Source organism: Mus caroli, chromosome 2 (assembly GCF_900094665.2).
Source record: "Mus caroli chromosome 2, CAROLI_EIJ_v1.1, whole genome shotgun sequence".
NCBI lineage: Eukaryota > Metazoa > Chordata > Mammalia > Rodentia > Muridae > Mus > Mus caroli.
In genome coordinates this window covers 28697112-28713490 of record NC_034571.1, presented here as the reverse complement: position 1 = coordinate 28713490, position 16379 = coordinate 28697112, and the positions used below count along the sequence as shown (strand labels likewise).

At 46.2% G+C, this 16379-nt stretch overlaps 1 protein-coding gene and 1 non-coding gene across 2 annotated transcripts in view; one reads left to right on the top strand and one right to left on the bottom strand.

The window, feature by feature from the left end:
• The window catches only part of Stxbp1 (syntaxin binding protein 1), a 61241-nt gene that overhangs the window by 12064 nt on the left and 32798 nt on the right, over window positions 1-16379 (top strand). The window contains exons 2-4 of the mRNA XM_021156801.2: window positions 12385-12434; window positions 14307-14388; window positions 14941-14990. Coding sequence (XP_021012460.1) covers window positions 12385-12434; window positions 14307-14388; window positions 14941-14990 — 182 coding nt within the window. The remainder of the gene's footprint in view (window positions 1-12384; window positions 12435-14306; window positions 14389-14940; window positions 14991-16379) is intronic.
• LOC115030464 lies at window positions 3629-3756 on the bottom strand. The gene has a single exon (XR_003836060.1). It is a non-coding gene; the product is annotated as a small nucleolar RNA SNORA31 (small nucleolar RNA).

The following is a 16379-nucleotide window of genomic DNA, read 5'->3' as shown; positions in this document are numbered from 1 at the left end:
TCCAGTGTGGTGGCACTTGTCTTTAATCTTGGCACTTGAGAGGCAGAGGCAGATGGAGCTCTGTCAGTTTTCAGGTCAGCCTGGTGTTCATAGGAAGTTCTAGGCCAGGCCAGCTAGGGTATAAAGTGAGACCTTGTCCCCTCCTCCCCAAAACACACACACACACACACACACACACCACCACATCCCCCCAAACAAACAAAAAACTACAAGCCAACAAACAGAAAAAAACCCAAGTATCTGTGATTGCCCAAATCCAGGAATGTCATGATGAACTAGCTTTCCAGACTCTTGACATACATCTTCAACAAAGTGGTCTTGGGCATAGAGCCATGACGCAGTTACACAGTGTGGAGACGTCACCAGGCTTCTCTGCTACTTTCCCGCTGCTCAATTGAGGGCCGAGACCACCCCAGCACCCAACCTTCACTGCACGCCCCAGCAGAATACCCCAGTTATGCCTGGGTACTTGGAGAGGTCTGTACAGTTCACAGAGAGCTGCCTCTTGTCATTTCAAGTGGAAAAGAACATAAAATGTGTGCATAGGAACTTTGAAAAAACTGCTGTTCAGGGGGAGCATGGCCATCCACACATTGAACCCCAGGATTTGAGAGACGGGGGCAGGCAGATCTCTGGGAGTTTCAGGTCAGCTCAAACAACATAGTGACATCCTCAAAAGCAAAACCAAAGTCGTTTGGTTTTCTTCTCCTGGGTTTTTGGAAACAGGGTCCAAGCTGGTCCTGAACTATGTAGCCAAAGATTCCTGTGAACTCCTGGTCTTGCTCCCCTCCCACCAGGCTTAGTTAGCATTTACAAATGTCTTATAGAGAAGGAAGGCACACAGCAAAGGCTTATTCAGACAGGTTATTCTGAAGAAGGCCTGCAGGGAAAGCAGCTTTAACTTTTCTCAGCTATGATGGTCACGAGCTAAAAGTTCAAAGGAAAGGTAACAGGAAATGAATAGGGTGGAGCTGAGGAGGAGTTCCCAGGTGAGGGAGCCGGGCAACAGGAAGCAGGAGTAGTGCCAACCTGAAGAAGGACAGATGACACAGTGGCAGAGACAGAGGCAGAAGGAGAGCTGAGAACAGAAGTCACTTGGTCTGTGTACTCAGTGGAAGCTCGCATCCGGTCCTTTCTCTGGCATGTCAGCGTTCTTCTCTTCCTGGAGCCCCGCCTTCTTCCCGTGCTTGATTCTGAGCCCAAACCCAAATAGGATGTTTCTGTTTCTTTTTTTCCATATATATAATCTTTAGAAGCTACTTTTAGAATTATTGTTTTATTTTATATAGATGTGTGTTTTTCTTGTATGTCTGTGAGCCATGTGTATATCTGGTGCCTGCCAAGGTTAGGAGAGGGTTTCGGATCCCCTGGAACTAGAGTTACAGACCGTTGTGAACTATCCCATGGGAATCAAGCTTGGGTCCTCTGCAAGAGCAGCAAATGCTCTTAGCTGCTGAGCAATGGTTCCACCCCCTTTCTTTCTGGGATCTTATTGTAATCAATTGCATGGATTTAGGAAACGTATCCCTCCCGAAACTGGATCGCTCTGTGTTCTTATCTCTAACTAGGGACTAGTTCCTGCCTCTAGAAGCTTTCTTCTCATGTCAGTGATGATACCTCCAGAAGGTTCCAGAGGCTGGGCCAGGGTAGAGTCTTGGTACTGTTGAAATTTTGGTCAGATTGCGGGTGTTTATTAGCACCCTTGGCCAAGGCACTCAAAGTCTCCAGTCAAGGATTCCTTGGAGGTAAGTCCAGTGCCTGCACTGGCCTGGCCTGCCTGCTGGGTTCCTGGGATGGAGGAAGTCTCCATTCCATCGCACTTTCTTCCAAGTGTGCTTTCCGTCTAATGTTGGTCTCTGGGCGAACACCACACAAGAAATGTAACTGGGAGCCATTAGATGCCATGTCTATTAATGTGGCTGATGGCCACTTCTTGGGTCTCCAAGGTTCCCAGACTTACTGCTTATCACACCATATGTGCTAAGAGAAACTCAGTGGTTGATAGAGAAATACATGCATACTGGGAACCAAATGGGGTGTTAGTACATGAATGTCCCTGCTGATGTGCAAGAGAAGGGCAGCGTCTTTTCTTTAGCAAATACAGACTGTCTCCCTCATCATGTAATCACTGTTGTTCCTTCCTTCCTTTCTTCCTTCCTTCCTTCCCTCTTCTTCCTCCCCCGCCCCTTCTCTCTGTGATACTAAGAATTGAACCTTGGAGCCGGGTGTGGTGGCCACGCCTTTAATCCCAGCACTCGGGAGGCAGAGGCAGGCGGATTTCTGAGTTCGAGGCCAGCCTGGTCTACAGAGTGAGTTCCAGGACAGCCAGGGCTACACAGAGAAACCCTGTCTCAAAAAAACAAAAAACAAACAAACAAAAAAAGAATTGTTTCTGTTTCTGTTTTGTGTGTGTGTGTGTGTGTTTTTGTTTTTTGGTGTGTTTTTTTTTTTTGTGGCTCTTGCCATCTGTGTGAAGATTTATGATGTCACAGCTCCTTTTATCTGAGGTACATTGTGTTTAGCTGTCCTTAGGAAGAACAACGTAATGCTTTTTATTTTATTTATTATTGTGTCTATTATTATTTTGGTGTTGATTATTGCAGCTGGGGCCATGTCCATGCTAAGGTCCCTAGGGAAGTCCTCCGAGCTGACCAGCCTGAGAGAAGCTAGCTTTTTGACCTTTGACTTTCAATCTCACGAAACAGGGGTGAACACAGGATTTGCCTTGAAAGAGAAAGGGGACTCTGTCCTGAAACCCGACTCAGCCCCGTTTTGGTCTCCAATGGCGGGCAACCGAAGCTGTGCACTGCTCGGTGCTGGCAGGCAGCCTGTGTCATAGACGCCATAACCTTGGGCATCTGAGTCTTATGTAGAATCTGTAAATAAGCCACCGTCAAGCCAGCTTCAAACCCCTGGGCCCCCAACTTTCCTCTAATCCCCTACTACCCCAGAATTAAACTCAAGTGGGCTAGACAGGAGCTCCTCAGAAGCCTCAGAGAGGAGCAACCTGTTCTCACCGTGGCTGGTGCTTTGGGGTCTCTCTTACGTCTGCAAAGTATAGTTTAGATATAAATAGTAAATTAAAATCTTAGATAAATGCTATTTTATAAAGGTAAGTTGGGGGACCTGTCATCTGAGGGCTCTGTGGAGTAGTCCTGTTTTAAGAAACACTGCATTATTTATCTTTTTGGTTTTTTTTTTTTTTCCTAGGGGGTATAATGCACTTTAATTTTTAGACAACCTATGTGACGATTTTTCTCTCTCTCTTTTTTTAAAGATTTATTTATTATATGTAAGTACACTGTAGTTGTCTTCAGACACACCAGAAGAAGGCATCAGATCTCATTACCGATGGTTGTGAGCCACCATGTGGTTGCTGTGATTTGAACACAGGACCTTTGGAAGAGCAGTCAGTGCTCTTAACTGCTGAGCCATCTCTCCAGCCTCCAACATTTTTTTTTTCATTAAAGCAATGCCTCTACTCCATGTAAATCATGGTCAAAATAACATGTCAGCCCTGTTTGTCTAAAGTCCTGGTATTGTATGGACAGTAAGCAGCAGCCAGTTATGGCGACAAATGATGGAAAATAAGATTACATGAAGAGTTTTCCCAACTTCCCTACCACATAGATGTACATCCCAATTCAATCTAAACGCCACAGAGGCAGGCAGAACACTCAGGGACCTTTTCTTTTGCATCCTAGTACAGACCAGAAGAACAACCACAAACTGGTCAAGGGCTGTCAATGCATGCAAATCTTCCTTCCTTCCTTCCTTCCTTCCTTCCTTCCTTCCTTCCTTCCTTCCTTTTTTTTTCCTTTATTTATTTATTTAGACAGTCTTATTATATAGACCAGAGTGACCTGGAACTCATAAAGACCTGCCTTCCTCTACCTCCCAAGTGCTGGGATCAAAAAGATGTGCATCCCCACACAGGACTCTGTCTAGGCTGGTCTTGAGCTCATTATGTAGCAAGGATCTTGGATTCTTTCGTGTTTGGTTTTTAAGACAGGGTCTCATTATGTAGCCCTGGCTAACCTCAAACTCACAGAGAGCCCCCTGCCTCTGCCTCCCCTGTGTCTGGCTGAACTCGGACTTTTAAAAAATGATTTGTTTGTTTATTGATTTGTTTTTTTGAGACGGGGTTTCTCTGTGGTTCTCTGACTGTCTTGAAACTTGTTCTGTAGACCAGACTGGCCTCAAACTCAAACAGAACTCCCTGCCTCTGCCTCTCAAGTCCTAGAATTAAAGGTGTACACCACTACCACCTGCCTCTAATTCTTATTTTTGAGATTATTATGTAATTACTTCATTTCTTCTCTTCCCTTTCCTCCTTCCAGCCCCTTTCATGTACTACCCCCTTTTCTGATTTGCTTTCACTCAAATTCATAAACTCTTTTTCTTCAATTGTTGTTGTTATTGTTGTGTGTATGTGTGTGTAATGTATATACACATATACACACATGTATATGTAATGTTTTTATACACACACACACAAACATACTGGTTTTGCTATTTTTCATCCACCATAGTAGTATGCAGGAGTTCTATGAGTTTATCTTACAATGCTTGGGTTTAATGTTTCATTTCCCCACATAGACAGTTCTTTAATTAAAATAACTGTTTTTTATATGTTCTTTTGAATCTCCATGTACATTTTGTTGTGTAGTTACTAGACAATTTGATTCCCCGAGCCTCAACGTTATACTGTGTAAAGTGAGGGTGATTATATGTACCCATGACTGGCTGTGTGCTTTCAAGGAACTGTCTCCCACAGTTCCAGTGTAGCCCTGGCTGTCCTGGAACTTAATCTCTAGACTAGACTGTTGTTATTGTTTTGTTTGTTTGCTTTTTTTTTTTTTTTAAAGATTTATTTATTTATTATATGTAAGTATACTGTAGCTGTCTTCAGACACTCTAGAAGAGGGAGTCAGATCTTGTTACGGATGGTTGTGAGCCACCATGTGGTTGCTGGAATTTGAACTCCTGACCTTCGGAAGAGCAGTCGGGTGCTCTTACCCACTGAGCCATCTCACCAGCCCTGTTTGCTTTTTTAAATGGGGGATTTGAAAAGAATTTTGTAATCTAATTTGCAAAATAGTTACCAGGTGTGGTGGTACACACATCTTCAGTCCTAGCACTCCAGAGGCAGAGGTAGGCAGATCTCTTGTGAGTTTGAGATCAGCTTGGTCTACATAGTGAGTTCCAGGACAGCCAGAGCTACATAGTGAGACCCTCTCTCAGAACCAAACAAGCACCCCCCCAAAAAAAAAAACCCAGAAAAATAAAACAAAAATAGGGTTTGTGTTGGTACAGTTTGGTGGTAGTACATAGGTTTGTCATACATAAGATCCTGGGTCTGTCGCTGGTACAAAACAACAATCCAGCAAGTGAGTACAGAGAGAAATCCTAAGATGGTGACTGCTCTTACCTAAGCATCACTGTGGCTCTGCATTTATATAACACCATAGGCCGCACTGCATTTTGTAAGGATTAAGGGAAGAGTTTTCCTGACCCATCTGGTGTGCAGACTTGTACTTTAGGACAGCCACTGTTTACCTGTATTGTCCTTCAAGAGTGAAGACAAGTGTCTCAGCAGGCCCCATGGGAAAACCTCTAAGACCTCTGTTCAAGCTGTGGACTTTGAACTGGGTCTTCTGAACACTGGGGTCTGTGTGGGGATGGAGAGCCCCTGGGCTGAGTCACCTCATTCAGCTCTGAGCCCAGCCTAGACTACTGCCCGGCTCACTTGCAGAACTCCACGCCTCTGTGCTATGCCATCTCAGATGACAGATGGGATGGGGATGAAGATACAGGACAGGAAGGAAGCTGTCATGTTTGAAGGTGACTGGGGCTTGTGGGAGTCTTCATCAAGTCCTGCTACCGTGAAGACCAGGACATCTGTTCTCATGCCTAAAAATGTGTTCTCCAGAGCCACAACCCTAACTAGGCTCTAGTTCACTAAGTTCACTAAAGTCAGTGCATGTAGTCATGGGTGTGTGTGTGTGTGTGTGTGTGTGTGTGTGTGTGTGTATCAGGGACACTGGGTGTTTTTCCTCCAGAGCTGACCATCTTGCTTTCTGAGATGGTCTCTGACAGGGACTTGGGCTTCACCTAAGCAAAGCTGGCTGGCCCACGAGCCCCAGGAACCCTCCTGTCTGCCTTTCCAGCACGTGGGTTGCAAGTAAATGCAACCCTGCCTGGCTTTGTGTGTGGAGTATGAGGTTCTCACTCAGGTCTTCAAGCTTGTGTGGCCTGAGGTGGATGGTGGAAACACTTTGGTGGAGTACTTGACCGGCTCTAGAGGGCTCTCGGTCTCTCTCCCTATAGAGGAGCTCTGCAAACTTGAGCGAACAAGATGGGATTATATGCTAGAAAATAGCCCAGGCCACTTGATTCTCCATGCTAAAATGGGCTCTAATCCATGTTTCCTTTTTGGTATTGGATTAAAGAATGTAGGGCATTGCTAGGATTGGCTGTTAATAATACCCAGGACAAATATATGCTGTGAGGATTTGGGGGACGAGATAAGGCTGTAGGAAGGCTGCAGATGCACCCGTTAGGCATGCCTGTGAATACTTGTGCTGGCTTTGACTTTTCTCATTGTATTTCTACATTCCCCAATCTGAAAGTCTCCTGAGCAATATCTTTTTACTGCATTTAAATTAATTTTTGGTAGCAAAAGATATTCAGCCTGAGTCGTTTGTTAAGTTCAGATAAAGCAGAGGGGGCTAGACTGTATGTAGCTCAGTGGCAGAGCACACACTTACCTCCCCTACCACGTCACAACCCCAGCACAGCCACAGGCAGGCTCACCTTTCATGAGAGAGCATCCTGTCCTGCCAGAGTCCTGCAGTCAGCAGAGGGTGGTTCTGCTTTGGGAATTTAGCTGACTTTGACCAAAACTTAGGACACCTGCACTTTGATGTGCCCCTCCACAATCCAAGAGTTCTTCCAACAGATGACCTCAAAGGAGTCCAGAGGAGGCCTCCACACAGTGTTGCAGAGCACTGGGTTCTGTTTTCTAGTTGGCTTGTTTGTCTGTTTGTATGAGTAGAAGCACAGAGCAACACTGGGGCATACCAGCAATTAAAGCTAATAAAGGTAACATTTTGCTCTATGTTTTCCCAATTTGCCTGTACATATATACTTTTAAAAAAGTGGTTGTATGTATAACATTAGAGGTAAAAGAGACTGTGAATTTCAGCAGAGCAGCAAAGGGCATCAGGGAGGGCTTGGAGGGAGGGAAAGGAAGGGAAAATTATGTAATTACATTATAATTTTAAAAAGAAGAAAATTAGCCAGGTGGTGGTGGTGCATGCCTTTAATCCCAGCACTTGGGAGGCAGAGGCAGGTGGCCTCTGTGAGTTTGAAGCCAGCATGGTCTACAGAGCAAATTCCAGGACAACCCTGTCTCAAAAATTAATTAATTAAAAAGCCCTCAACTCAGGTATTCCCAGTAGAAGGCAAGGATTTAAGGCACAGAGAATAAACTTCAGCATCACAAAACAACAAAACCCAGTTGTATTTGCTCTGAAACCTTGACATGCCAGCCTTCAATGAAATACATAGAATTCTAGTGCCCTGGATGTGACTTTGTGATTTCATTTACTTAAATGAAAAAAAAAAAAAGTTGTAGGGCTGAAGAGATGGCTGAGTGGGCCTGACATGAATCCCATCCCTAGAACCCCATGTAAGATGGAAGGAGAGCCAGGCATAGAGGACCCCATAATCACAGCGCTCAGGAGGCTGAGACAGGATCATTGCAAATTTTTTTTGCGGGGGGGTGGGGGTGGGGGTGGAGGGGGGGGGGAGAAGTGTTTCAAGACAGAGTTTCTTTTTGTATCCCTGGCTGTCCTGGAACTCACTTTGTAGACCAGGCTGGCCTTGAACTCAGAAATCCGCCTGCCTCTGCCTCCCTAGTGCTGTGATTAAAGGCATGTTCTGCCACGCCCGGCAGGATCATTGCAAATTTGAGGTTAATCTGGACTACATAGTGAGCCTCAAAAGGTAAAATAAAAGTCCAGGCTCCTGGTTTTACTTAAAACTGTGGTCACAAATCCCAAATTAGCTTTTAGAACTGTCCAGAAATGGTAAAATGTGGAAAATCACTTCCGTGATCTCTGGAAAGATACAAGGTGTCTATTTTTCTCAAATCTTCCACTAACACTTATCCCCTCGCCCCCACCCCAGCTGATAACCTCATCTTCACCAGTCCATCAACGCATCCTGTTGTCTCAGCCCCTTCCACCCAGGTCAGGTGGTCCAAGTCCCTCTCCTAGAAGGGGAGGCGGGATCCTGATCCACCCTTTCTGTTGGATCTTCTTTTGTTTTTGCCAAGACCAAATGTTCTGATATCTCACATCTTTCAGAACAAACAAAGCCTTCCTTTGCTTTCTTATCTCTGTTCTCTTGGTTTATTTATTCTCGGCTACCTTTTAGCAAGTCTTTGTGAAAAGGATTGTCAAGGTCATCTCTCTATCCTCCCTCTCCCTCTAGTCTGTTCTTGTCTCACTGAGAGCCTGTCAAAGTCAGCCAAGCTCATGTCTCTGGAGTATAGCTTGGCTGTCCTCTAGACCAGGCTGGCCTCAAACTCACAGATGGCCGCCTGCCTCTGCCTCCCAAGTGCTGGGATTAAAGGTGTGAACACCACTGCTTGTTTATTTTTATTTTATGTGTATGGGTATTTTTGCACCATTTGTATATAGTGATGACCACAGAGGCCAGAAGAAGAAGGTGTCAGATTCCCTGGGCCTGGGGCTACAGTTATGAGTCACGTTGTGGGAACCCAGAATCAAACTCCAAGTTCTTCGCAAGAACAGTGAGTTCTCCTAACCACTACACCATTTCTCCAGACCCTAAAGTTTTAGTTTTTTATTTGATTTTATTTGATTCCCTGGAATTGGAGCTATAGATGGTTGTGAGCCACCATGTGGGTGCTGGGAATGGAGCCCAGGTCCTCTAGAAGAGCAGCCAGTGCTCTTAACCACTGAGCTACATCCCCAGCCCCACAAAATACAATAAGACTCCTGGTATCCTCCTACTGACCTCTCTTTGTACCCCTCGAATGGTCTTTGCCTCTCTCCCTCTCTTCCTGTCCCAAATGCTGGGGTTTGTTATGCAATATGTGTCACATTGGCCCGCTTCTTCCATCTCCATCCACAGTACCTCAGGTTACCTTTCATGGGTCCACACCACTCATCCGATAAAAAGAAGTTCAATTCCCAGCAACCACGTAGTAGCTCACAACCATCTGTTAATGGGATCTGATGCCCTCTTCTGGTGTGTCTGAAGACAGCTACAGGGTATTCATATACATTAATTAAATAAATAAATAATAAAAAAATAAGTCCACGGGGTATGGTGGCGCATGTCTTTAATCCCAGCACTTGGGAGGCAGAGGCAGGGGTATTTCTGAGTTTAAGGCCAGCCTGGTCTACAAAGTGAGTTTCAGGACAGCCAGGGCTATACAGAGAAACCCTGTCACGAAAAACCAAAAATAAATAAATATAAAAAAATTAAATCTATCAATGGATGAATCTACTGACAAGCTCCAGGTCTGGTGACTGCTTACCTCTGAATTATAGCACATTGGGGACCAAGCCATCAACCCATGAGCCTGTGGTCTGCCTCCATCCTAAGCCCATACACACCTCTTCAGCCCCAAGCCGATGTCAAGTGTCTTTTCTTTGTCCTCTACAAACTTTTTGAGTGTCCCACTTTTCTCTCTATCTGGTGGCTGCTTGTTAGTCAGGACCAACTTCCTGGGGTGGCCTTGCTCCGTCCGTTTGTGCTGTGACCTGGACCCTGGCATACTCTTTTTGAGGCACACAGGAGACGCTCTGGGTGCTGTTTTCATTGAGTGGTTGTTCCCATCATGAGCCTGTGAGGCCGCGAGAGCTGGCTGAAGCTTGTGTCGCTCCTCCTGTGTCTGCTACACTGTGGGCCCCCAGCCAATGCTCACTGAAGGAGTGAAGACATGAATATGTGTCTTCCTATATCATTATTTCCAATGGGTACACACTAGTCTATTAAAGGAATATAGCCTAATTTGCTCAAACACTTTCTGTCCAGTTTTTCACTACACCACAAAATAAGTAAATTAAGTGTCTACAGGAAATATTTTTGAGTAAGCTATGGACTATTGTGCTGGCATTTAGAATCCTAGGGATCTGGATGGGACAGAGCTCAGTGACAGAGCACTTGCCTAGTATGTGTGGGGCCCAAGTTCAGTCCCCTAAAAGGACCATAAACAATTAAGTCCCAAGAAGTAGAAGTATTTCTCTCATGTTAATCTTATTTTTATATTTTAATTTTTAAGGCAGGGTTACATAAGGCTATTTCATATAAGTATAAAGAGTACTTTGAGCATATCCTCCCATCCAGAATGCAGTTTTACTAACATAGGAAAATGAATATATAAAGTAAAAGATAACCATGAAAGATGATCTCAGCTATATGAAGTTACATAGAAAAGCCAGTATGAAATGAACTAGAGGTTAGCTAAATACATTTAGGTTGGTAAGATTACAAATGATTTTACCTTGTTTCCCTTTTATGGTACTGGGGATTGAACCCAGGACCTTGTGTTTGCTCTCCCACGGTGTAGCAGACTCGGGAGGAGCAACAAGCTTCTGCCAGCTCCCGAGGCCTCCCAGGCTCATAATGGGAGCTTTGCAGATGGTTTCCAGTTATTACCTAGGCTGGCTTTGAACTTGCCATCTTCCTACTTCAGCCTCTTGAAACAAGCATTAGATGTATTTTTAATAGTATTTATCTGTGTTTTTTATTTGCATTATTTTATTTTGTGATGCTAGGGCTCAAACCTGCGCCTTCCACTGCTGGGCAAGCACTCCACCTCCAAGCTTCACCCCTGCCTGTGTCGTCGTCTTCTTCTTCTTCTTCTTCTTCTTCTTCTTCTTCTTCTTCTTCTTCTTCTTCTTCTTCTTCTTCTTCTTCGTCTTCTTCTTGAGGCAGACTAGCCTTGAACTTGACCTACCTTGGCTTAACATTTAACATCTTGTTTTGCCTCCCAACTGCTATGGTTCCAGGCAAGTCCCACCCACCACAACTTGCAATTTTTGTTTTTAATAATCAGAAGAAAAGTTCCTAAAAACTTGAGAACACTTCCTGAGAGGATGGATTCTTGATGGTCAGAAGCAGAGTTAAGACCCTCTGTGTCCTAGAAGGGTGGGCAAGGACCTGAGTGCTGGAGTCACCTGCTAATGTCTGCTGTGAGCCTTCATTCCAGGATAATGTGGGGCCTGGCCTTTCAGAGGGGCAGGTCATATTTCCTACAAGGCCTCTGTGATATATGCCAGGCCTCTGCCGCCATTCTTGTGGGGCTGTGGTGTTGTAGAAACTCACAACGTGACAGCTGTGTGGAGCCCATGGTATAGTGAGCTTGGCAGACCTCAGGCTTCCTGACCGGAGAGTTAGAGGGGGCTCGTGGGCCTGAGGCCTGGTCTGAGTCTTTTATTTACTTACAGCAGTGGTTCTCAAATCTAATATCCTGGGGGACGGGGGTGGGAACGACGACTCCCAGCTGTCTCCATAGGAAGGCTGTGAGGTCATTGGCCTCCTTTTCATGCTCTCTGAGCCCTTTCCAGATGTCACCTGATTCCAGACAGATTGGCTTCAGAAGCAGAAGGGACAGACAGCTGTCCTCTCTAAAGGCAGACGTTAGAAGAGCTACAAAGATGTAAGACCCCTGCATACTCCCTGCATGGGTACTGTTCGTTCTCTAAAATATTATTTATTTAGTTAACACATACTGGTTTATTGTTATTATAAATGAATCAGTTACTTTTTTTCCAGTTGATTTTTGTCTTCAGAACAATATCTTCCTATATTGTTCAGGCTAGTATTCTACTACCTCTGTGTCTCAGACTGGCCTCAAGTTCAGAATTTGCCTACTTCACCCCCGAAGTTCTGGGTATGCAGGTGTGTAACACGTGGCTAGCTTCAATCTTAGTGCCCACTGTCATTTACCCACATAGAGAATCTCTGGGGTCTTGTGGTTTGAAAAGCATAAAGAAGACTGCACTTTATTTGAGGTCAAAATGTCTACGAACCGATGAGTTAAGGAACCCAGGAAAGGCCTCCCTCTGTGGTGGCTGAGTGGCTCTGTGAACAGGCTGGCTGAACTGCCCGACTGAGGAAGCAAGCCTGGGAAAGATGCTCTAGTAGGCAGGCGTGGACGCCTCAGAAATTACAGTAACATATTCTCTCTCTCTCTCCCTCCCTCTCTCCCTCCCTCCCTCCCTTTTTTTCTTTTTCCCTCATTCTCCCTCCCTCCCTCCCCATCCTTCTCCCTTCTTCTCTCTCCCTCATCTTCCCTCCTTCCCTCTCTTCCTCTCTCCCTCTACCCCGCTCCTTTTTTAGAGATCATGCATGATGTGATCAAGAAGGTGAAGAAGAAGGGTGAGTGGAAGGTAAGTAACGAGCAGCTCGTGACCGGAAGGGTGAGGTCATGGTGAGGAGAGCAGGGGCAGAAGACACAGCGGATGAAGCCTGCGCTGTGCAAGTGTAAGGACCAAGGCATTCAGGGATGGCAGGCAGGATGGTGACCTGCTTGTGACCCCAGCACTCAGGAGGTTGAGGCTGGCTGACTGGGCGAGTGGCTAAGTGCACTAGCAGAATCAGTGAGTTCTGGGATCACTGAGAGGCCTCGGCCCAGTAAACACAGTGAGGTCTATTGGAGAGGACGCACGCCATCTGTGCATGCATTCCCTCATACACATGAGCACACACATGCAAACATTCTCCCTAACCTCACACACAGAAGAAACAAAGAAGGCAGAGCTGGAGTTGCAGGGAGGTGATAGGAGTGAGTGCTTTTCCTGGCCCGAGGATGGCTGGTGCATGAGTGTGGCTCAGAAGTCTCTTCCTGGACATGGTGAGCTGGTGAGCTGGCTCAGCAGGCAAAGGTCCTCTGAGGTCAGCGTCACACTGGCCAGGAGCTAGTGGGACTCTCGGAACTTCCTCATGTGCTGTTGGAGGGGCTGCACTGCCCGTTTGGTTCAGATTTCCCTGGAATCAAGAGCCCACACATGCCCAGGTTCACTGGGCATGGGAGCTGACTGGCCAAGGAGGACTTTGAAGCTCAGTTCTGGCGCTGTGGAGTTCTGTTTCGGTTCTCCCAGGTTCTAGAGGGGAGGCCATCTGGTGGGAGCTCGCTGGCATGTCTCTCTGTCACCCTCTCCTTTAGGCAGGATTTTGTAGACACCAGAATTCCCAGCTGCCTCTGCAGATGAAGCCAAGGGGCTGCCATACAGCAGCAGAACCTTTCTGGCTGGAACCATCTGGGGTGATGGCTCCCACAGTCAGGGCCTCTCTGTGCTTTATAGAATGAGGGAGAAGAAAAAGCCTTTTTACACTGTTCCTGTGTGTGGGGTGAGAGGACATAGCAAAGATGAGGCAAACTCTGCAGGCTACAACACTTGTGCACCTACTCTATGCAGTCTATGTGTGCTGGTGAATGTAGATATCCTGATGGTAGCTGTGCTGAGCCCATGAAGCACCCTGTGTGGACACTAGCCAGTCTCCCATGAGAGCGAGTTAGGACCTGAGAATACTACAGTGTTGGTGCTATACATGATTCTCTCTCTCTCTCTCTCTCTCTCTCTTTTTTTTTTTTTTTTTTTTTTTTTTTTTTTTTTTTTTTTTTTTTTTTTTTTTTTTTTTTTTTTTTTTTTTTTTTTTTTTTTTTTTGGTTTTTCGAGACAGGGTTTCTCTGTGTAGCCCTGGCTGTCCTGGAACTCACTCTGTAGACCAGGCTGACCTTGAACTCAGAAATCCGCCTGTCTCTGCCTCCCGAGTGCTGGGATTAAAGGCGTGCGCCACCAACGCCCGGCTCTCTCTCTCTTTTTTAAAAATCATTTTTATTTCATGTTCATTGGTGTTTTGCCTGCCATATGTCTGTGAGGATGTCAGAGCCTTTTACTGGAACTGGAGTTACAGACAGTTGTGAGCTGCCCTGTGGATGCTGAAAATTGAACCTGGGTCCTCTGGAAGAGCAGCCAGTGCTCTTAACCACTGAGCCATCTCTCCAGCCCCCGACTCCCTCCTCTTTATTGCCTTGTGTATAAATGCTTAGGGGTATTTTGATAGTTTATAACGTCATGTCAGTGGGAGCAAACACTGTTGTCAGAGGGTGAAGTTGGAGGTAAAGGTCAGTGCCTATCCGAGCGTAACTGTGGGCCACAGGGAAGGAAGACCCTCTCCACGCTCCAGAGCGCTTGCTTAGAAGCCAGTGAGGGAAGAAGGGCAGACACTGCAGCCCTGAGCTCTCCTCTTCCTTCCAGGTGCTGGTGGTGGACCAGTTAAGCATGAGGATGCTGTCCTCCTGCTGCAAGATGACAGACATCATGACCGAGGGCATCACAAGTGAGTACGCTCTCTCCTTCCCTTGCGGCATGCGCTACCCTCCCTGTTCATTACTGTACTGTGAATTTACACACGTCTAGCACCCCCTGTGGAAAGACGATAAGCCCTGACTGGAGCCCTCACAGAATGCAGTGCTGGGTGCTCTGTAAGGGTATGTATGATAAAGGAAGGCCGAATAGAAGGGCTGGGTGGAGAGAGAAGACTGGGGCTGGAGCGATGGCCCAGTGTGCACTGCTCTTGCAGAGGATACAGGTTCAGTTCCCAGCACCTACATTAGGGGAATCTGGTGCCCTCTGCTGGCCTTCATGGGCACAAACCCCAAGAAAGGCACACACCTATATGCATACTTTAAAAATAAACATTTTAAAAAGCAAGACGACACTCTACCCAGAAGAGGGGGGAAACAAAACCAAAATACTTGAGGGAAGAGATCCAAATAGCTGACATGTATGTGAGAAGTCCCCACCTTCATACCGATGAGGGACTCCGTGTCGGGTTGGTAAGCTCAGTGAAACGTCGGAAACTGCAGTTCCCAGTGTGATGTCATGCCAGGCCACACAGCTGCTCCAAAAAGCACTTGGCAATATTTGCTAGAGTTTAAGGTATGTGTGCCTGTGGCCCAGCAGGCTCAGAGTCAGATGTGTATTCTGAATTAACTCAGGTATGTGCTCAGCAAACATGAACTGGAGTGTCCACAGACTGTTGCTCACAAGAGGCCCACACAGAAATAGCCAAAATACCCATCAAGTATAGAAAGGTCAGGGCTGCTGATCCAGTGTGGTGGGCAAGGACATTTGCTGCCAAGTCTGATAACCCACTTGTGATCCCTATACCCACACAGTGGAAGGAGAAAACCTACTTCCATAGATTTCCCTCCAACCCCCATGTGCACACATGTACACACATATACACACACATACATACTAACGCAGTCAATGAACAATTAGGAAAAAAAAATAAGATGAGATGGTTAGTTGGCTATGGTGGCACATGGCTGGAATCTCAACACTCAGCAGTCGAGGATTATCATAAATTCAAGCATGGCCTGGGCTAGGTAGTGAGGCTTGGGTTCAGCCTGGGCTATGAGTGACATGCTGTGTTTAAAAAAAAAAAAAAGTAGAATGTTCATGGTACAGCATTTCTTACAGCAATGGAAACAGGCAGCCTCTTACTGCCCACCCACAGTTACTTCACTGAATCCAATAAACACAAGTGACAGAAAGAAAATGGCTAAGGAGATGGGTCAGTCAGTAAAGTGCTGGTTGTATAATTATGTGGGCTAGCCTTGTGTGGCGGCTCACATTTATAATCCCAGCACTCCAGAGGCAGAGGCAGGAGAGCTCTGAATTCAAGGCCACTCTGGTCTACATTACCTGGTCTGTGTCTGTAAAGAAAATTTGTAAACCAAAGCCCCCGGCCTTGCTTCATCCTGGAGCTGTTAGAAGAAGTGCAGTCATATGGAAGATGTATTTGCAATGCCTCTTAGGGGTGCGTCCCTCCGTGGCCTGTGGCTCAGTGTACAGAGCTGCCAGTTGAAACTTGAACCATGTGTACCTGGCAAGTGCTCTACACCATGAGCTGTGTCCCCAGCTCAAGAGCTGGTGACAGATGAAGCCGTCATGGAATTTGAAAGGAATTCTAGGGGATGGTTTAGATGAGAAGAAACTGAAGGGGCAAAGGGTCTGTCCTTGACAGAGTGCAGCCTCTCTCTAAGAACAGCTCAAAAGCTCTTAGTGCAGTTGGGAGGGCCTACTATGGTGAGGTTCCACAGTTTCTAATACTGTGGTGAAGTGAAGCAATGGGCTTCATTTCCAGGGAACATGGTGCTTAAAGAAGGGGAAGGGCTCTCTGTAGGTTGTGTGTGCTAGCCTGAGGGCCTGGCCAGATAGCTTCTAGTTCTTTTTTTTTTTTGGTTTTTCGAGACAGGGTTTCTCTGTGTAGCCCTGGCTGTCCTGGAACTCACTTTGTAGACCAGGCTGGCCTCGAACTCA